Source organism: Pithys albifrons, chromosome 4 (assembly GCF_047495875.1).
Source record: "Pithys albifrons albifrons isolate INPA30051 chromosome 4, PitAlb_v1, whole genome shotgun sequence".
NCBI lineage: Eukaryota > Metazoa > Chordata > Aves > Passeriformes > Thamnophilidae > Pithys > Pithys albifrons.
In genome coordinates this window covers 2010067-2033129 of record NC_092461.1, presented here as the reverse complement: position 1 = coordinate 2033129, position 23063 = coordinate 2010067, and the positions used below count along the sequence as shown (strand labels likewise).

General features: G+C 39.0%; 1 protein-coding gene across 4 annotated transcripts in view; it reads right to left on the bottom strand.

The window, feature by feature from the left end:
* Positions 1-23063, bottom strand: part of KIF13A (kinesin family member 13A) — a 96086-nt gene that overhangs the window by 52259 nt on the left and 20764 nt on the right. For all 4 annotated transcript variants that reach the window (XM_071553193.1, XM_071553194.1, XM_071553195.1 and 1 more), the window contains exons 3-4: positions 9706-9718; positions 3730-3790 (exon numbers count right to left, since the gene is read on the bottom strand). In XM_071553193.1, the coding sequence (XP_071409294.1) occupies positions 3730-3790; positions 9706-9718 (74 nt within the window). The remainder of the gene's footprint in view (positions 1-3729; positions 3791-9705; positions 9719-23063) is intronic.

The window sequence follows — 23063 nt, the reverse complement described above, 5'->3', positions numbered from 1 at the left end:
GTGCAGTTCTTTAAGCCAATTGCCAGGTTTGTCTCATTTTAAACACAGCAGCTGAAAGCACACATATTTCTTAAAAAATTAAAGCCAAGTGCTTGGCCTTTCTGGACAAGGCAGGGCTGCAGAAACAGAGCTGAGCTGAACCTGAGATGCAGGTAAGGAAGTTCATGAAAAATCCAAGGGCAAGTTGATACAGTGTGGGGTCCTTGGAATGGACCTGCCTGAGTGTTACAGTAGTTATTATTCATGCCATCCCTTGAATCCTTCCCAAACTGAAGGGTTTCTTTTGTTCCTTTTAAAACTCCACTTCATTGCAGACCTCAATAGGCTCTTACTGTTGTCCAGGCTTGTAAAAGGAATTCTTTGTTCACATCACTGAGAATTTCTCAATATCCTCCTCTCCAGCAAAAGGCAGAGCAGTTACTTGTCTGGGTGAGCTTCTCAGGGCAAGCAGGTGTGTCCTTTATCCACCAACTGACTCTTGACCCATTCAAGTCAAGAACAAATGGGAATCAGCTGTTTTGCTTACTCTCCAAACACTTCTATACCCTGTACACGAAGCTCATCCTTCTTCCAGATCAAGGCAGGTTCATTCTGTCCTATACCCAAATTCCAAACCTACTTCATTGACTTCTTTTTCACCCCTTTCCAATAAGAGGCCCATAGTCTTACCAAACACCCAACTGTGTCTTTCAGAATTAAATCATCAGAAAAAAGGTGCAGAAGTGCATCACAGGAGGGACAGCACAAACACAGAGGTTTGTAAGCACTCCTTGCTTGGAATGACAGCCCCAAACTGCTCAGAAACAAACAGTATTCAGAGTAATCCTCCCTCCACCTGCTACCTAAAAAAAAAACAAAACCAAAAGGGACCAAGAAACAACAATAAAAACCCAAACTAAACTAAAACAACCCCAAAATGAACACAGTTTCAACTAAGCCAAGTGCAAGGTCCTGCACCTGAGTCATGGCAACCCCAAGCACAAATACAGGCTGGAAATTGGGGTTATTCAGCCTGGAAAAGACAACGTTGCCTTGTCTATTTCTCAGTGATATTGCAGGATCTTGTAGAATTTTAGAACCCAGTTTCCATTCCAGTGGGAAAAAAACTGTTAAAAAAAGCAATTTTGTTACCAACAGGAACAATTCTCATGTTTTCAAGTGCTGGAAAGATAAGGAAGGTACTTTCAAACTTGTACTTCCTGAACATGAGCACAGCAAGAAAATTAATACAAACAAAATAAGCCAAAGGAGTCGAAGATACCTCACAGAATAAGTTTAATGTAAAAGAAAGAGATGGCTAATCCCATCTCAGAGCCAGCCCTGCTTCCCCACAGCCTGAGAACTGATACCAATTCCCCACGTAATTAAGTTTATCCAAACAAGAATCTTGCTCTTGAGCAAACAATATTAATAAGTGCTGGTAGTAATAGATAAATGAACAAAATCAAAGATAAAACCAGCCCAATCACATGTGATAGCTTTGAAGATCCTGTAACAAATGTGCATTTCTAGGAGTGGACAAGATGAACACAATTTGATTTTGCACAGAGAGCAACGACCAACAGAGCAGACTCACACCTGAGACTCTCCTGTTCAACCTTTCACTGTCACATCCTCCACTGTATTTCTGAGACACAGGGAAAGTGGTTTTCAAGTGATTCAATTCATTGCACATACCTTATTTATTTTGAAAAGAAACATGTCTAATATACCTGTCAATGTATATGTCATTGTATATGTAATAAATACATATAAAGCTTGAAAACCGAGTCCAGAGTGCTTGAAAATTGTTCAAGTTGTGTATGAGCTTCAGGCTTCAACTAAAAGCAGATTCACAAAAATGCAGAGTAACTTGGGCCAAGCTGTGAGACAGACTGAGGGACCCTTAATATTGCTAATATATAAAAACTGAAATATTGCCATTTCAGCATTTGGTTTGTTGGCTCTAAACCAAGAAATGGTCTGTAATATAGAATTGCATCAGCTCATGCACAAGCCAAGCCAATAACCCAGTAACTTAGACCTGAAACACTTTGGTGTTTTGTCTTTTTTTTTTTTTAAATTACTGTTATTTCGATACTCTGCCAAATTTGTTGTGTCCTAGAACATGAGGGCTGGAAGTCACAAGTTTGCTTCAAGACCATACAACAACATCAAATAATTCAGTGACAGCATTGTTTTCTGTATGCAAGTCTTTTAGCTCACATTCTTAGCATATTTCTAAATAGGAAAAAAAAAATCAACACCAAAGCCTCTCTCCCAAGGGAAAAAGAAAAAAAAACAAAACACACACACATACAAACCCCAAAAAACAAACAAAAAAAAAAACCCAACAAAAAAACCAGAAAAACACAAACCCAAGGAAAAAACCATCCTGATTTGGTTTTATTTTTTTTCCCCCCAACTCAGGAATATTAACTGGAATATGCAAAAAAACCCCACCTAATAGCTTTCTGAACAGTAAAAAAAATGGAAGAGAAGCAAGACACAACTTTCCAGAGATCATATATACAGATAATAAAAGTTCAGATAAGACATGTTCAGTTGCAACTTCTGAAACAGGCTCGAGAGAGAGATTTAGTTTTGACTCAAATTAAAACTTGAACCCCCCTGGATTCACCTGGAGATGAGACAGAAACAAGTTTGACTGGTTAGGGGGGTTTTTCTGGTCTCTCCCTTCCCAGCAGTCAGAGATATAATTTAACACACATATGTGGCAGTTCATTTATGAGACCACTGATCTCAAACTTTGAAGTAATTAACCCAATCAACCTTCAAATCTTATGGGCCACAAAATTTCATAAGAATATCTAAACTGAATCCTGGTGGGTTTTTTTTCCTTTCCCATGGACCACAGCCTTGAGATTCCAGCATTCAGAGCTCTCTCTACCATAAGAAGTCCTCTTATAAAATATGAATATGCTAATATTCAAATCCAGTTATGAGAAAACTCCAACCTTGCATGGATTCTGCAGCTTTTGGAAGGAAGGAATCACAAAGCTGATTGCTCAGAACACACCAAGGATCTGAACAGTCATGATTGAAAAGACCTGAACCAACCACACTGTCTGAGAACACCCTTTACTCCCCTCCCACACACAGAGATGCAGAGCACTGAAAACACACACCAGCATCACCAGCATCACTCAGAAGGAACTTCTGATGCAGAAATGAAATTTTAAGTGACAGAAAAAAATCATCACAAAAGGCTTTTCCAGGTGATACAAAACCCCACAACATTATAGCTTAGATATAAATGGATCCCTCCTGACCAGTGTGCTGGGCACCTTAAAACTTGGATTATTCCTTCTCACCTGAGGGGCTCTCACTGAGATTTGAATCACAGAGTCCTGATAACAGTTTTGTGCAGATCACAGAATCACAGACTAGGATGTGTAAGTGCTTTCATGTTCACAGAATCACAGAATCCCAGACTATTCTGAGTTGGAAGGGACCCACAAGGATCACAGAGTCCAACTCTTCAGTCAATGGCCCACACAGGGGATTGAACCCATGACCTTGGCATTATTACAGCCAAGTTTTAACCAACTGAGCTCATCTCAGATGACTCAATCCTGTAAAAATGAGAAATCTGCTTCTGTGAAGTCACCTGAGCATCACAGTACAAAATAAAAAAAAAAGCAAACAAAACCAAGTCCACAAAACAAAAGCCCAAACTCTCACATTTTCAAATTATTTACACTGTCCAATGTACAGAAAAGAGTTTACCTGCATATTTTGTGGTGTTTGATTCATCCATGGACCAGAAGCAGTGATCAAAGGCAAACACCTGCAGGAGTACATAAAGAGACAAATCAGGATCCTCTCAAGATCTTTCTTTTAAAGCAGTACATTATCTATGACTGTGTGATTTGGCTCTTCTGTTTCTGTACATCCTAAATCAGAACCCTGAAGAGGCTTCATCAGCAGGAACACATCAGTGAAATCTTGAGAGCTGCAAACTGCAATACTTCTTTCCTACCTGCATTATATACTATATTAAATCCTCCTCACTCTATCCCTTAATGCAGATTTCCAAAAGCAGCCAAAACCTGATAACCAACTCCAGTCTCCTCCAGGCACTACCACTGACAAACATTTCTGCCAACAGTAACAAAACAGCACCTCAAAGACTCAATACACAGAATTTGGTGAGATGTTTAGCAGATATCAACACAATATGCACAGAAGTTTTACTGTGGGGTGGACTTTTAACACTCAGAGAAGAGAATTAGTACTTAAAAGCCTTAAGGAGCAAATAAACAGTATTAGATGACCTGCCTAAACTCACAGCACAGCTCTGAACCTCAGTAGGGGAAGCTCAGAAACTACAAATAGAAAATGTAGTTCCATTAGACAAACAAGCCATCAGAGCCTGCTCTAATGAAAAGATTTAATATCACTTCCATAAAGAGCTCCAGCCAGGCAGAAATTGAGTGAGGTTCAATATTGTGCTCAGTGGACTTGCAGACCTGGAACAGAGTCCTGTAAAACCACTTAACACATTGGGATTGGAGCCAAGTCCTTTCTTTGCACATTTGGCAACGTCAGGACATGGACATTTAAGGTTGTTTTTTTACAGCTTTATGTGGCCACAAACACACCTCAGCTGCAGTTTATTTTCCACATTTTGCCATGATAAACTGACTGTGGGTGAGTTAATGATACAGATTTTGGTTTAGCTTTCTGCTTTGGAAGCACAAATGAGGAGGGGGAATCTCCAATCACATTTTTAATAAAACTTTGCCTGGGTCAAGATTTTCTTTGCCTGGTCTTCCAACAGTTGATCTCCTTATTGAGCCAAACCACACATGTCAAGTAGAGCAAGAGTCACAGGTTCTTTTAGATGAAACACCCAAACTCCCTAGAGAGAAGTCCTGAGGTGAGGAAAGAAGGAGGATCATTTCTTTGGCTTTTGGGGATCAAGAACACCCTGAACTCCCTGCTATTCCAAGCTACTACACAATCCAATCTACAGGTATGTTGTAACCTTCACATCTTCCCAAGATGCCTCTTGCTGCAAATATTCCAGAACAATAAAACCAGGTTAGCACATTAAACTCATCTCTTTCCTCCAGCTGAAGGCAAAACACATCAAATGGCCTTGGAGAAGACTCAATACTGAGACAACACTTAGTCCATAAGAGTGAAATGAGTTGAGGAATTCCCTTCTGAAGAGAAAACAAACCAACCCATAATAATAATCTAAAAGCAGGCCTGAGTCATTCCTGCAGCACAAATAGGAAGAAACAACTCCATGAGTCAGGATATTCCCTGATGGGACTGAGTCAAAGATGGAATTTGGCCACTGGAGCACAAGGAAAATGCAGCAGTTCCTGCACCTCATCTTCAGACATTGACATAAATAGGGGGCACTTTAAATTACTTTTGTTCATTTGATCATCATGCTTGAAATCTAAGCATGAAATTCTGTCATCAATAAGAACACTCAAACCCTTTCCCAAGCTTCTGTAGTCCAAGAACTACTGTTTCCCTTCTCCTATTCCAATTCCATGGAAGTTCTTCTCACAGGACTAAGTGTAACAATTCCTGATCTCTCCAATGATCAAATAACAAGCAGTTTAATTACAAAAACACCTCCTCTTGTAAGGATCCAAACCTACCAGAGGAGGATTCCTCCCCCTTAAAACTGAGCATGGCCTGCAGTGGATCACACAGAGCAGATAAAAAGGTTACCCAGCTCCAAATGCTCATCTGTAATGACTTAAATGTCAATCCAGCAAGACTGCAGGCCAATTTAATCTATTGTCCTACACATTTTCCCCTTGGTTAGCACAGAAAATCATGGCAGGATCATTCAGTGACTTCTAATTTAAACACTGATCTTGCAAAGAGACTCTTAAAACTAAAAGATCTGTTTGTGGCCAAGTGTTTCTTGTAGAAAAGCAATTTTTATTGGGTTTTTTTTAAGAGAGAAAAATTGGCCAGACTGTGTTTTTAAAGGTCAAAAATTGTTATGCAATAGGAAGATTAAACTTCTGCCTCGAGATAAAACAAATATAAATATAACATTTTAGTATGTTTTCATAATAAACATAAAAAGTCAGGCCACGGACTGAGTCTATTTATAAAATCTGTTCTGGAAAATTGCCAAATCCTTCTAACAGAAGTAACAGGAGTCCTTTAAAAAAAAGTGTCAGGCAAAAAGGCACAAAGTGCTGGGGCTTCTGCAGCAGAACTCCCCTCTCCATGAAAACAGGCAGATGGACACTTCAAAATCCCTTGGATTGGTGATGACAACACAGCAACCCTGAACATTCCCAGCAATCCATGGGCTCGGGAAGCACCCAACCAAAGTGATTTTCTGACAACTCAAGAGCTTTGGGAAAACAGATTGCAAATAAAAGAATGAACAGAGCAAGAAAGAAGGCACAGAAAAGCAAAGTCCTTGCTCCCAATCTGCAAGAATCTTCCACATGTACACAAGGAAGGCATTTTATGGAAATATCTGCAGGACCTGGAGAGTGACCCTTGTACAGAAAAGATGATCAAAAAGACAACTATTTCCTATTATTTCAGATAACTATTCCAGTGCAGGAATGGCAGGACATGCAGTCCCAAGATGAGCATGAAAGGATAATTGGGATCAAGACACAGAACCCACACTATGAACAAAATCCTTCTAAGTCTTATCTAATGTGTTCCCTTCCTTTTCCCATCTTCATTGATCATTATTATGATGGGTATTACTTTTTCTTCTGATAGATGTATGCAGAATAATAAACTTTTTTTCTTATTGATTTTTATTCCCCAGAGTCCATTTCCCTGAAGAAAGTATTAAATCTCCTTTAATATGACTATCCAAGGCACCAGAAGTTCTGTTAATGTTCAAATCTCAGACTCAATGGGCAACACTCAAACTGGGCATTGAAAATGCCTTTGGAGCAAAACATCTTTATCAACTTGTATCAAAACTGTATCAAATAACTATATAAAAACTACCACTGAAATATATTTAAACAGAGATATCTGTGACACAAGCAGGACCTTTAAACTTCAAGCACCTCATGTGAACTTAGTTTTAAACTAAGTTTTGGAAAATCCATTCTATTTAGGTGTTTAATATTAAAACAAAACCAACAAAGTTCTCACAACCAGCCCCAAAATTATTCTGGGCTTTTAAACAGAGGGAATTAACAAACAAGTTGTATTTTTTTCTTATTTTTGCAAGATTCTACACCTCGTAATTCATCCTGGCATGTAAAATAAGCCAGATAAAAGGAAGCTGCCAAGAACCTGCCACACAACAGCAGCAGCTTCTAAACAAAAAAATTTGAATGGAAGGATGAACAGGGCAGGTTTTCTCCCAGCTCTACTATTCCAATGTCTGACATTGCACAGTATTTTTAGTTTGTGTGGTAAGACAGTTCTAAAAAAAGCTTAGACTGGTATTTTAGACATCTTAGAAACAGTCAGAGCTACAAGTAATGCAACACAACTCACCAGGGCATGATCTTGCATAATTGGAAGGAAGCCCACAGCAAAAATAAATATATGAGCTAGAGCAGGTACTCACTGCATATTCATTGTAAGAACTTTACCACAAAACCATATAAAAATGGAAAGTTATGAGAAAGAATGAGCTGGGAAGTGCTGGATCCTGGTACTGGTGTAGCCAGAGTCACTGAAAGTGCTCACACCACCCTAAGGAAAGAGAGTTATGTAGGTAATTCCTGGGTTATAGAGACTTGTATTTGGAGTGTCAGCAAATATTAGGAATTTAGACAGAGGACTTGTTCTGGGAACTACAAAGTTTAGGAAAAATTAAAGATATGGGGCTTGGATTCCTTCAGCAAATCCCTCCAGCATTTTAAGGCAGCTGTTGGTTATTTTGCTAAGGAGACAATTAGAGGTTGGGAAAAAGCTGGAGTTTTGGCTCAAAAATCACCTGTACCTGTGGCTTAAAAATGAAATGGCAGATTTTAAACTAGAGGAGTCTTTGTGTGTGGCTCCTGTACAGCAGCAACTTCTCACAGAATCTGAAAAGACAGCAAGGGGAAGTCATGTTTTGAACAGCCAAAACTACACCCTGCAGAACTCCTTTTCATCAAGTCCCTCATCAATGCTTGAGGAATTAAGAATTTGAAGAGTTTATGTATGCAAGAATACTCAGGTGAACTACTCCCAGGTAATGAGTACCAAATCCAATATTAACTGCTGGCCAGACTAAGTCAGATTACGTAATTAGTTTAAAAAGGAGTTTAATTTGACATTCATTAATGTTTTGAAGCCTAATCCTCAGTATGGACTAGACAGAGTGTGGGGCTTTGAACTCAGCAATGCATTACCCAGATTGAACCTTATCCCTCACACGTTGTCTCTGCAACTATAAAATATTGCAAATATAATGCTAATGTTTAATGCCACTTCCATCTGACCAGTAGATGGCCAATTAATCACATTCTGCTGTCACTGAGAAGTATGTTGGGTGACTTATGGGGCTACCTGGTTCCTGAAAAAAGGAATTTTTCATTCCTTGGGTAGGAATTTTTCATCCTACATGGCTATTCCAGCTGCTGATGGAGATAATGGGAGTAAAGGAGATCCAGGGGGAAATGGCAAATGGAGACTCCATCAATAAGTTTAATATCAGAATGGAAGCCACCAAAGAACAGAAGAAAAACTGTTGGTCACTGTCTGGCAAACACAAGACCTACAACAGGGCTGAAGGATGGACAGAAAACCAGAAGGGACAGAAATCCAATATTTATAAGATATTATTTTAGAAGATCCTAATTTGAAGATCAACTATGTGCAGTCTCCAAAAACCTGCATAAATCAGTAACATCCAAAGCTCACATCACACCCTTACAAAGCCAACAAAGCCTTTTTTCCACTCATGGCATGAACTTTATTCTGTCTCAAACTGACCAAAATTTCACATAACATCATAAATTTCAGCATTATAGCTTAGGGCTATTAATGACCATCCAACTAGATCTAATAATAATGTGACATTTATGCACAAGCATCCAGCTGGTCTGGTTTTGTCAAAGAAATAAAAGCCCATAATTGAGTTTTTACATAATGTCCAGAATATCTGCCTATAAAGGAACAGAAATGATGGATTAGAGAAAATAAAGCTTTCCTAAAAATGCTCTTTTTTGGTGAAATTACAACAGAAAGGAGAGGGTTTTTTCATTTTTAAAAACCAGTTAACAGTGATTAAAATGTCTAAGAGGTGCAGAGCACTTTTCCTCCTGCCTTTCCCCTGCAATACCAACAACACAGACAATCGTTTTTAGGTAAATTCTGGTGCACTCTGGCAACTTTTACACTAATTATTAATTCCTGACTATCATCCAGTACAAACAAAAATGGCTGGTTTTAGTAGATACATTTTGTCACCTTTTAAGAACTTTATTTTAACTTTTAAGCAGAATTGCACGCAATGAAATGTTTTATGCAAAATACATATTTACACTTTCAAATGTTTTTGTGAATGCTTTGAACCCCTGGCTTGCCCTGGTCACAGCTTTAACAAGTCATGGGCCTTGCCTGCATGTCACTTGGATTAAAATCTGTTCTTCTGAAATGATGTTTTTAACTTGGAAGTATGAGGAACAGATTTATTTTTTATAAATATTAAAACTGTACTGATCACATACTACAGCAACAGGGCTGAGTCTTCTGCACTGCTCAATGTTTTCAAGCAGATACAAATTAAAAAAAGACAATACTCACCTTAGGTGGTTTTCTAGATGATTGGCAGAAAAACCAGCAATGATGATGAGAAGTGTCAATACACCATTCACATAGAAAAGAGCAAAAAAAAAAGGAAAAGAAACAAAGTTAGTGTATGTCATCACTATAATCTGAATATTTTTTAATCCACAATGAATTGAAGGATAATCAGAAGATATTTTAATGACATATCAAAGATTATGAACCAGTGAGTACTTAATAACTAATTCAGTCCTGCATTAAAAATACAGGAAAATGTCAGATCCCTTATAGGTATAAAATTAGACTGACAGGCCATTCATCAAACCCACAGCCTCAGGTGTATGACTACATCAGATATAGAAATTAGCCTGAAATTATACACAGCAAAAATTTCCAGCTGCTCTTCACAGCAAGGAAAAAAAACGTGGACAAAGAAAGGAAAAATAACGTGGATGAAGGAAAAAAAAACACAACCAGAAAAGTCTCCAGACAAACAACACAAGCAGAGAACACTGTGAGGTTTTCAAGAGAAGGGTATGGATGAAAAAAAGGTCCAGCAACAGCCACACTGCACCAAAGTCAAAGGTATAAAGAGGCTGCACTCTCAGTGCAGAAAATAGATCTAGTTGTACCCTGAATATTCTCATTTTAATCTGTTTTCAGGTGTGAAGCAAGTCCAAGGTTCTCAGCTTGTTCAGACAGTGCCAGACCACTCAGAACTTTCAAGAGAAGTTCCTATTGAAAAAAGTCATGCAAATGTGTTTTTTTTTAAAGCTTTTAAATACACTCCTATCTTGAAAAATAATTCCAGAATATATGAGTTTTCTTAGAGAATTCCTGACAAACTGCTGTCTGGGTTCTGCAGGAGTCCTAAACAGTTTAGTTGAAGTAAAAACCAACACAAAGTTTATCAACTGCTTTTTTTTAATCTGAGATCATTCTTATAACCCCTAATTGGAAAAGGTACAAAACACAACTGAAGTAAATAACTGGTTTGACAAATTCCTTAATATATTTACTTAAGCAGTGTAAGCCACTCCCTTTTTGGAAGTCTCATCTTACTTTAGTTTGATGTCCACTTCAACAAAAGTGTACAAGCCACTTTAGGAACCCCTGGTGGACAGTACAACTTCCCAGCAGCGTCTCTGATCTTGGAGGTTTCAAAGCACAAGGAGCTGCAGCTTCCCACCATCATGTCACATCCTACTGCTCCAAACTCTAAAGACCAACTCAAGCAACTCCCTGAATCACCAACAGGGAGATGATCAAAGGCTTCTGGACTCAGTCAGCTGTATTGACTCACAGGATGGATTTTCAAGCTCCTTGGCAATTCCAGCTGAGTGTAACCCTTATCCTGGCACTGGTTCAGGTGAAGACACTCCAAAATACTTATTTCAATCAAAGGGCACAGACTAAAAAATTAATAACTGTGTGCAGTTTACCAGAAATCCCACCTGTGACAGCTTAAAGATGTGCTATAAACCCCTGCATCGATTTTTCACTTTTTTTATCTGCCTTTTTTTTATTTTAATATGAGCTTCATTGTCTCTTTCCTTTCCTAGAAACCAGCAGCTTTCAGCTTCAAAGAGAACTGAATTGCTCTCAATTTTTACCAAACAGTGACCATAGAAATGTGGTGATTCAGTGTCATGGCTGGGGTGGCAGAGACACACACACAAGACATGAATGGACAACAGAATCTACAACAATTAGAATGTTTATTTCCAATAATTTTTAATTCCATGTCTAAGCATCCTCAGTGTTAATGACAAGATGTAATAACTTTTCAGTGACAACAAGATCTCCTGTGAAGAGGACAACCATTATACACTTTAGGAAATTATTAGAGTTGGACAACCTTGTAATGCCTCTGCACAACAGCAGATTTGGATTTAACCAATGGGCATCCTCAGTCTGCACACTCAGACTGACTTTTCTCAATTTATAGTAATTATAGAATTTACAGAAAGCTTTGTGTGAATGTAAACTTTTTTTCCTGTTGTCTCTGGCTAGAACTAAAAATGCTTCTCCAGTTTGCCAAGAGAATTGACCCACAAAATGTCAGTTCTCATGGCCTGTGTCAGAACATGAATGGAAAGTCTTCCTGGCTGCATCATCCTGACAAAAAATTGTACCTCTTACATTTCACTGCTCCAGAGTCTCTTGATATCAAACACCTGAAAAAGTGTGGCTTTACATTATTGATGCACTGAACCACCCCAGAAACAGATCCCAGCCTGCCACAGTGACAGTTTCAGATGATTATACACTACAAACTACTGGCAGGACACCCTTTTCTCTACAAAGAACACAGAAAAAGACATTTATTTGTCCATTTTCCCTATGAATTTTTGAAATGCAGAAGTAAATGACTGGAGCAATGCCCTTAAAGGGAACAGCATCCCAGCTTTGTGCTTGTCTGGGGCACCTCCTGTACAGCTGACAACAAAGTTGGCATCAAAATTCCATACCAGGATTCCTGGAAGTTACTTTACATACTGAGTGAGTTACACTTCCCACAGTAACTGAAGTAATGACCCTAAATGTCTTACACAGATGAGTCTAAGGAAGTGCCAATTGGAAAAGCTACATTTTTATGAAAGGGTTACCAATTTTATATGGCCTTATGTTGTGCAGTTACATTATTTTTGGCTGAGCTTGAGAGTAATTTTTATACATGACTAAAGGAAAATTATATACATACATAAATACTGATAATTAGTTATTTTATATTCTTGCATAAGGTGAACAGCACATGCCCTGTGTCTGTCTAACCCTCCCACCCAGCAAAAGTCTGGTCTACAGACAAAATAATCCTTCATAGAACAGCCAAAGAAAAACAATTTAACAAGTAAAGCAACTGGAACAAGGGCCTGCATAATAAGGGAGTAGCTGATCATAATCAGAAACATCATGAGAACCAGATGCATATTCTAATAATAAGCTGTTCTCACATGCTTTATGGAAACCAAGCACATGCAAAGAGAAAAGTCAGCCACTGAAATCAGAATGACAAATAACTGCAGTGAAGGTTAAACAGAACAGACATTACAGCAGCAGAGTGAGTTCCATGGCACGAAAGAAACCAAGAAAATGCCTGGATATTTCCCCTCCATAACAGAGTTCCACTCCAAGCACTGAAGTTCATTCACTACAGCAATGAAACCACAGGTTATGAAAGCAACACAAGCTCATTAAAGGAAGTGAAAAGGCATCATATTGACATTTACTAGATGGAAAACAGAAAGTGAAAACTGTCTGGGAACATCATGAGTTGCTGACTTACCTTTGCTCCTGAGTTCTGACTGTTTTTACTGCCCAAGGCATTATTATTCCAATGCCAGCAATTTGTTGACTTGAAATTCAAGTGTTTCTAATCTGTCACCTAAAACCAACTTCTACTGACAGCCCAAAAAGGGCTGATACCTGTCCCATATATAATATCCACTGTACAAACAGAAGTCAGCTTAGAACAGTCACCACCCACTATCAGAAAGACTAATCTATCTCTCTGCTAGAAAACTCACCAAAAATAATCTGAATACTCTCCCACATAAAATAAGTTGAGGGTTTTTCTTTTATTTTTTAAAAATCCCACTTCAGATAATTTGCTTCGTTTAAATGAAAAGGCAAAAATTGTCACTCTGCCTTGAGATCAAAAAGTTCTACTGCAAATCTGACAGCTTAGACTCCATCTAGAACCTACCATGGTAAATAATCTGTTTTCCCCAAGTCTTTAATTATGCTCATTCAAAACTTATCCAAGATTCCAGTTACTGTAATGAAAACCTGCTCCCACAATTACAAGCACAGCCACAATCACAAGTGTATCAAACTTGTTAATATCCAGATAATCTCTTCCCCAAAAGGCTCAGGAATGCATCTACCTGATGGTCCTACCAAGGGCAGACACACCACCAAGTACTCCTGATCATTTAAAAAGCCATTTTAAAAATCCTTCCTTTTCAATTAAACTGAATGTACAAGGAGATTTTTGCCATCTGATCAGGTTTAATTAATCAGGATGAGGAAATGAGGGAGGGGGAAAAGATCAGTTAACACTTGTTAGTCTCCAGTGAATAGTGAATGATTCTTGGCCTGAATGGAATGGAACTGCAGTCAGAGCAAACATGCTTTAGTTATGGAAAGTATGTGAAAACACATCCTAGGAGTGATAACAAAATGACAGTGGCATTTTTTAGGCACCCATTATTCTTATTCTGTTGCATTTGCTCTTAGTGCTCTTGAGGAGAAAACACCCAAAGCATTAACTGGCACTTCAACTCTGTGCACAAACTCTACTGAGATTCTCACACCCAACCAGTCACTGGAGTCAGCCACTCACAGCTATTAAACATCTCCTATGTCTCCAAAGCCAATGGAAAATGTTCCCTTTTAACACTACCACTCCTTTAAAATGCCTTCAGAACTGCTGCCTGTGAGAACCACCAAAACACAAGTGAAGATACACCCCTTGTTGAATCATAGAATGGATTGGGTTGGAAAAGACCTGCGAGATCATCAAGTCCAACCCTTGGTCCAACTCCAGTCCCTTTACCAGATCATGGCACTCAGTGCCACGGCCAAGCTCAGCTTAAAAACCTCCAGGGATGGGGAATCCACCCCCTCTCTGGGCAGCCCATTCCAATTCCTGAGCACTCTCTCTGCAAAGAATTTTCTTCTGCTCTCCAACTTCAATTTCCCCTGGCAGAGCTTGAGCCCATCGTGCCCCCTTGTCCTATTGCTGAGTGCCTGGGAGAAGAGACCAACCCTCACCTGGCCAGAACTTCCCTTCAGGCAGTTCCAGACAGTGCTGAGGTCGTGCTCAAAGCTATTTTATCACTATATACAGTATTCATTCCAAGACAGGTTGCCTTCAAGGCCACGTGAAGGCAATTTGATGAGCAACACAGCATTCCATAATTAAACCTGACTTTGTTAGTTTGCTGGCTCAAAACTCAGGCACGACAATTTGCTAGAAAGACAAAGAGATCAATGATCAACAGCTTCATTGACAAGGGTCAAGACAGAAGATCTCAATATAATAGTCAGTATTATAGTCAGGGACAACATTGTGTACTAGAAAGAACTAAACTGTAGGTGTTAACCAAATAACTAGAAAAAAGATGGGAAAAAAATCACTTTTTGCTGTCAGGTAAGCATATTTTTTCCTACTCAATCAGGACAAGGATTTATTTGATATATTTGAGAAGTTCCTGAAGTTGCATTTGCACCAGTCTTGGCCTTGAGTTCAGGCTGGACAACAGACAAGAACCCCCAGGTCTCACTGTCACATTCCTTTACCACAACAGGGACAAATATCATTCAATTGTCATCTACTTTATTTTACTAATGAGATTGCAAGAGATACACTAATTGGGTTTGACACTTCATCCTTTCACACAGCTCTGCAAACGTATGTTGCCATTCTTCAAACGAAACTGCAGCACAAAAAAGCTGTTTGAGACTCAGCAGAATTCACAAATTACTATTTTGGTTTCATCCTAGCATGTGTTTTTAGTGGCATGAATATTAAATGAACTTATGAGAAAGAAAATATGGTTCATTAATTCGTATTTAAAATTAAAACTCAGGTTTGATGACAATACACATTAGCAGAGAGAATTCCATCCCTTCACCAAAAACACTTTCTAGCTCAGCTGCCTGAAACACCAGTTGTTCTGGTGACTTTGAGATGACATTATTTGTTCCACAGACAGCACTAAAAACTGCCAACATGTGCTAGAAAGTGAACATTATGCAGAAGAGATGATGATGATGATTCATGGGATAAATGAGGTTTATTGTGTGGAACCACAGAGCAGGAACATAAACTGAAATCAACTCGACATAAATGGACAAAGGGAGTAAGATCTCCTGAGCTGTTGCAGCACCAACACCTAAAAGTGCTGAGGAGACTTTATTCTTGCACAGCATCCACACGAGCAGGACCTCTGGAGATCTCTCCACTATCTCTACAAAGCTCAGACAGTAACTAAGGCAGTGCCAGGAACCATGAAATGAACCACAAAAGTTACCCAAAGGCCAGAAAAATTCTTCAGAGTATGAGCCCCAAGTTTATCAGTTAACAAAAAGAGAACAACTGCCAAGGCAGGGAACAATTTGCACAGAGTGAAGGCATCAAGTTACTGAACTTAGCACAGAAAGGTGGAACCTACATTAATTTCTAGAATCAGAGACTGTATCATTTCCAGCAGAGAAGGGTGGCAACTGCAGTGGCACTCAGAGTTTTCATGTGAGGACCTCACACAAAGGTTAGATGCCTTTCTAGAGGTAAAAGAGAACATATCCCAAACAACAGAGGGGTGAGGAAAAAAAAAGAATTTAACAGGCTCCTTTTCTTCTCCAATGTGCTGTGAATTTGTGACAATTTGTATATTCATCACCAATTAAGCACACACTGCTTACAATAAAATAGGAGATATCTCGACCTGCAGTAACAGGAGGAGTCTGACACCTTTGCAGGGCTAAAAAAAAATCAATCTTATCCATCTTATGACTGGATTATATAAATAGAACCAGTAACAGATTAAAAGACTCAAAGTATATTTGAATCCAGCATTAACCAAATTCTTTTGCTAACTCTAATTTGGTTGAATTCATGTTCTTATTCTGACTTTCTATGATGGAGAATAATAAAACCATCAAAAAATATATTGAAAATTAGGAACTGGAATATTTTTGCTCTGAGGAGAGAGCTGGCACGTTCAACCTGAAGAAGGAAGGCTCAAGGGGAACCTCCTCAAGGTATATAAATACCTAAAAAGAGGGTCCAAAGAGGAGGGTGGTGCCCAATACTTCAGTACTCTTGAAGAACCACTGCCTGAGTCTTCTGTGGATTGCAAAGGGAAGAATCACAACACGTTTCAGTTTGCATTAGAGATCAGGAAGGAGGTGAGAACCATAGAAATTGCTTCATTTTTGAAACATGAAGAGCTACTTTAGCTGGCAAATTCCATCTGAGAACATCTCAGAAGCAGAGAAAGGAAAACTTTGAAAGCAGAGATTGTATCTTTAATTAGGCTGCAGGTTTTGCCTCTAGAGGGGATGGGGGAGGAGGAAAAACAGGTGAGGTTTCAGTTGTGTGTTCCAGGTCTGAGGCAGAATGACTAAGCTTCAGACTCAAAGCCATTGGCAGCACTTGGTCTGACAAACACCTCACTGTAATTGTTTAGGAGGCAAAGCCAGTTCAAGAAGTTTCTGCTCTTCTCCAACTTCTTGTTCCCAGCTCTGTGCCACAGCCTGTCACTACTGATGGAATTCACTGGGATATTTAAGCTTAAAGGCTTTCAAGGATTGCTTTTTTATATTAATTTATCTCACAGTTTTTAAATCAGATGGACTTTTAAAAGTGACACCACAGTGTAACAAAGCCCACAGTTCCATTATGGGCATATCTTTGTACTTGTTCTGAACCCACCTCATGATAAATTAAGTCCCACAATTCCTGTAATGGGCAATGGTAAGTCCTCCCTCCTGCTCCTCATGGATGCACAACCCTCTAACCACATCCCTCTTCCCAACCCAGACCAAACACTTCTTAATATGTTAGTGGTTCCTCATGTAAGAGTGGTCTGCAAACCCACCACTACTGCCATTCTCTGCCTCTTTCTAGTCCCTTTTTTGAGACCAGGAGGGCCAGAATTAAACACAACAGTCAGGAGGACTTTGCAGCTTCACAGCCATGAAGCTTCTTCCCTCTTTTTCTGCTCACATAAGTCAGGACAGTCTTGTGCCACTTTTCACCCATGTGCTGAGCTGATGTTCCCCCTGCAAGAGTCAACCTCCAGAATTATTCACCTGAGAACAGGCAGCCCAGAAACCCTGGCTGGGCACATCAGGTCAGAAGAGCTTTGTGTTCCACAGCAAGTTTCATGGAGCTTTTTATCATCCAGCCACAACCCACCTGAAGGTCCTCCCACGACTTTCTGTGGCTGCCACATCCAACAACAGCTAATTGTGCTGCCAAAATATTCCATCCTACCTCCATTCACCCTTTCAGATACAAAAGAAGAAATACCAGACCAAGCAGACACCTCTTCAGGACTCCACACAAGATGTAGAGAAGATTTTAGCTGGACAGTTGGCTCATCCCTACTGAGTCTGTCATTTTTAATTAACTGGGAGGAATTAAAAATCCCAATCTGTGGGCTGTGAGTGGCTTCTTTTCCTCCACAAAACCCGAAGCACAAATAGCAGTGCCTCGATAGCTTAAAAGAACTCACTGGAATATGTAAAGTTAATTTGAATATTGAATCTCTTTGTAAAACAAAGCTAAGGAAACTTGCAGAAAGAAGATGTCCCTTCCAAAGGGAACAAAACTGTGTGTGAAACCACAGCTGAAATGCACACCCAAAACCATTCACGTAGGAATTGCTGACAAGAATTGTAGAAAAGAAAGTCTGATGCTTAAAAATGCTTTCAGTACTTTTGCTGGACAGTAGTGCTTTAAACTAAATCAACAGTGGGGCGTTCAGAAGTTAAATACACAACGCCTTGATCAGCTTTTTCCAATTATCCAAAAGGTTGAAGCCATAAAAAGGACACCTTTTATGGTTGTTTCAGGAAAAAAAGGAAAAAAAAAAGGGGGCAGAACAAGGGGCAGAACAAGGGGCAGAACAAGGGGCAGAACAAGGGGCAGAACAAGGGGCAGAACAAGGGGCAGAACAAGGGGCAGAACAAGGGGCAGAACAAGGGGAAGAACAAGGGGAAGAACAAGGGGAAGAACAAGGGGAAGAACAAGGGGAAGAACAAGGGGAAGAACAAGGGGAAGAACAAGGGGAAGAACAAGGGGAAGAACAAGGGGAAGAACAAGGGGAAGAACAAGGGGAAGAACAAGGGGAAGAACAAGGGGAAGAACAAGGGGAAGAACAAGGGGGAAAATAAGGGAAAAACGGGGAAAAACGGGGAAAAAACGGGAACAAAAGGGAAAAAAGGAAAAAAGGGGAAAAAGGAAAAAAAGGGAAAAAGGGAAAAAAAAAGGAAAAAAGGAAAAAAAGGAAAACAAGGAAAAAAGGAAAAAAAAGGAAAAAAAGGAAAAAAAGGAAAAAAGGAAAAAAGGAAAAAAGGAAAAAAGGAAAAAAGGAAAAAAGGAAAAAAGGAAAAAAGGAAAAAAGGAAAAAGGGAAAAAAGGGGAAAAAAGGGGAAAAAAGGGGAAAAAAGGGGAAAAAAGGGGGAAAAAAGGGGAAAAAAGGGGAAAAAAGGGGAAAAAAGGGGAAAAAAGGGGAAAAAAGGGGAAAAAAGGGGAAAAAAGGGGAAAAAAGGGGAAAAAAGGGGAAAAAAGGAAAAAAAAAGAAAAATAAGAAGAAAGAAAGATGTAGATTAAAAGAATGCTGCAATTTAAAAAAGAGGTGATACAAGAGTTTAAAACCTTGAAATATTCTTTGAAAGTAAAATATTCTCCTATCTCAGGAACTGTCTGCACAATCAACTCTAAAGCTGTCTAAAGGGTCATGAAATAGGACTTTTTTTCTGTTTGTTTCTTTAAATATGTTGCAAACAGATTTTGTGGTATCATCCAGTTCAAAAGCTGCATCCAAGACATTGTACTCCAGGAAAAAAAAAAAAGCAAGGCTGGAGACATTATTTTTGCTTCATAATACACAGGGCTAAAAATGTGCTTTATTTGCAGCTTTCTTCTCAATAAACTGGAATGGAAAATGTTACAAACATCTTAGTCTTCTATCCCTCACTTTCCAAATCCTGAGGATCAAGATAAATACAACACATCAAAGCTTCCTTCAAATACAGCTTTCCATATCTATTATTATACCATAAACTGGGATTGGAATTCTGTTTTTATTTAATATACCTTCTCCTCTGTGCAACACCTGCAGCTAAAGAGTCAACAGAAAAGCAATTATTTCATATTTAATGTGTCCTCAATAATCCAAACACTCTCTCTCAGGCAATGGAATCTCCCCCAACAGATAAAACCAGAACTCTAAAAGTCAATATAAATTTTCTTTGGTCTTGTATCAGTTGCATAAAAATTATTGTCAAGCTCACCCAAAAATAAGGTAAGTGCACAACATAAAGCCAGATAAAATTGGGGAGCTTTTAATAGAAATGGAGCTTTTCCAAATGGCACTTTTTTAGACTAATCTGTCTAAGATATTTAGGCCATCACTTTAGTTACTGTGAGAACAGCAACTCTTGGCTCTCAGGTACAAGTAGATACAGTTTTTGTGCAGCACTGCACAAAGTATCAAGAGTTTCCTAAATCCTCTCTCACTAAAAAAAAAAAAAAAAAAAAATATATATATATATATACAGAAAATCAAAATGCTGCTCTGCATGTCTGTAGGAGGAAAAATCTTCACAAAGGCAACAGTGGAGGCCTAAAATCTCTTTTTTTCAAGTATCACATTTGCTGCTGTCCAAAGGCAGTTTGTTCAGTGTAATAATTTGTAATTATTTGTCATAATTCATTTATAATAATACACCACTAAGAACATGATTCTCCTCATAACCAGTAGGAAAAAACATCTTTTGACTGAGAATTTAGGAAATATATTAAATGGATTTTTTTTAAATTCAAGTGAACATTTAAAGATGCTTTTGGAGCTTGACAAAAAAAAACAGAAGAGATGATAGGAGATTCCACAAAAACATTCAATCCCTCCCTCCCATTCTCATTAACTTGGCAATTAAGACAAATCCTTTAGAACTGAAAGTAAATGCTCAAGATCCAAAAGGTGACCAGTGAGATTCCTCAAAAGTTCAACTGAAGGAGGACAAGGTTCATTTGCTTGTAAAGCCCAAGTTGCAATGCACAAAAATTCTCTTTGCTCTACAGAGCTGCTTCTTCACCCACTGCTGGATTGCAAGTTAAGCTGCTGAGATGGAGTCAGAGAACAAAGCAAAAGGTTAGGAAATATAAAAAGATATAAATTCAGCTCCAAATACTTCATAGGACAAAGACTGCCAGGCCTTATCTCACTTAATCAACATAAAAACAATATCCTGAAGTGAAAAATAAGCAATTCAAACCAGAAGACAGAGAAAAATTCTATTAAGCAGCTGGCAAAAAAAAAAAAGGTTTGATCTTTTTGACTTGACATATTTTGTTACAACTACACATGAGTGGTATTCTTTTCTTGCCCTCTTGATTATTTTCTGCTCCTCCTTTTCCAGTCTCCTCTAATTTTGGATTTATTTTTTTTAAATCACTGTGCTAAAGAGCTGGAGTGAACCTCATAAAACTAAAGAACACTGAAACAAAATTCTGACATTTTGCCAACATAAATTGCTAACAGGGTCTCACTAACCCAGCTCAAAATTGCACATTTTGGATTTAAAGTCCACTCCAGGAAGAGCAAACTCACACACTGTAACAGTAACTTTCAGTTTTCTGCCTATTCTTTGATGAATTTTCCACGGATACTTTTCAGATCCTGTTTGAAATTCCTTGTGGTTTAATATTTGTTGTAGCAACATGATAATCAAATATACAAGTCCCTGCAATCACAGAACTCCTCCAAAAATATGAAGACAGGATTTGTTCCATTGCAGAAAAGGCACATCCTCAATCTCCAAGTCAAGTTTTATGTTGGGTACACAGCTTGGAAATGGAATTATATCATGGAAATACTGAGAAGGTTTTTGCCAAAGCATCACTGGCAATGGAAATACCCAAGATTACAAACAGTATCATCATGGGAGCATTCCAGGCCAGGCTATAAATAGAATTCAGAAAGAACTGGCTTCTCACAAATATGGTGCTCCAGTACAACGTGTATGTGCTAAAAAATACCAAATATGTTCAGTAATGTGTGGCTGAATTTTGTGAATTAAATACCTGTTTACACCTTCTGTCTCATTTATTAAACTGATGATAATTCACTGGTCCATGTGATGCATTTCTGATTCACAGAATCACAGAATGGATTGGGTTGGAAAAGACCTCCGAGATCATCAAGTCCAACCCTTGGGCCAACTCCAGTCCCTTTACCAGATCATGGCACTCAGTGCCACGGCCAAGCTCAGCTTAAAAACCTCCAGGGATGGGGAATCCACCCCCTCTCTGGGCAGCCCATTCCAATGCCTGAGCACTCTCTCTGCAAAGAATTTTTTTCTCATCTCCAACTTCAATTTCCCCTGGCAGAGCTTGAGCCCATCGTGCCCCCTTGTCCTATTGCTGAGTGCCTGGGAGAAGAGACCAACCCCCAGCTGGCCAGAACTTCCCTTCAGGCAGTTCCAGACAGTGCTGAGGTCACCTCTGAGCCTCCTCTTCTCCAGGCTGAACACCCCCAGCTCCCTCAGCCTCTCCCCACAGCACTTGTGCTCCAGTCCCTTCTCCAGCCTCGTTGCTCTTCTCAGTTGGGTAGGAAGAGATCTCTGAGATCATCAAGTCCAACCCTTGATCCAACCCCACTGTGATCACCAGCCCAGGGCACAGAGTGGGGCTGGATCAAGACCTGTTGGATTCTGTGTCCCTGAAGGTGTTTAAGAGAACACTCAGTGCCACATCCAGTCCCTTCTCCAGCCTCGTTGCTCTTCTCTGGCCCCGCTCCAGATTGAACAAGTGTATCCTTTTGCATGTGAGTGTTATCACTATTTGATTTCTACAGGATAAATCAGTAATATTTCCCTTGATAATAAAGTGCTGCTTCTTCAGAAGCTGCAGGACTAAGTGGCTGTTTCAATCCACATCCAGATTAGAATTTATGATCCAGTAATTAACTCAGGATTTCAGCAACACAAGCAAAAATCACGATATTATGCCAAGATTTTTAGGGATAAGATGCTCATCTACATCTACTCACACAAAGTATAAAAAACCCACATTCAGAGAAAATAATTTTTTTACTAAACAACTCCTATTATTCCGACAGCATTAATTACTTTTCCAGAAAGGGCAGCAGAACAAAGATTCATATTAATGGTTCCACCAAGTATTTATACAATAGAGGGAGTGGACACATTCCTCAGGTAGCAGCTCAGCAGTACACAGGGTTTCAGAAACAAGCACAACTTCCTGAGAGATAATGGAAAAGATAATTCATGGATTACTCAGGACAGGCTTATTCATTTTGCTTTGCCAAAGAAAGGAAGGTGTTGGACACTTTGGGAAAAAAATGAGCACCTACTTCAAAGTATTAATGACTTTAAAGTTTAGAAAACTAGAGAAACTTCAGCAAGCATTAAGGGGGGGAAAAAGACGGGGGGGGCAGGTGTAGGAAATCATAACCCTCATTTCCACTTCTAAAATAAGTTTTATTTATTTATCATATAGCATTGAAGATTTAAACTTGCTAGACAAGCTATGAAGTGTGAACTGATTAAAAAAAAGCAACAAAACCACAAAAGACACAGAAATCTCTTTAGGTCAATAACAATGCTGAGACAGTGCC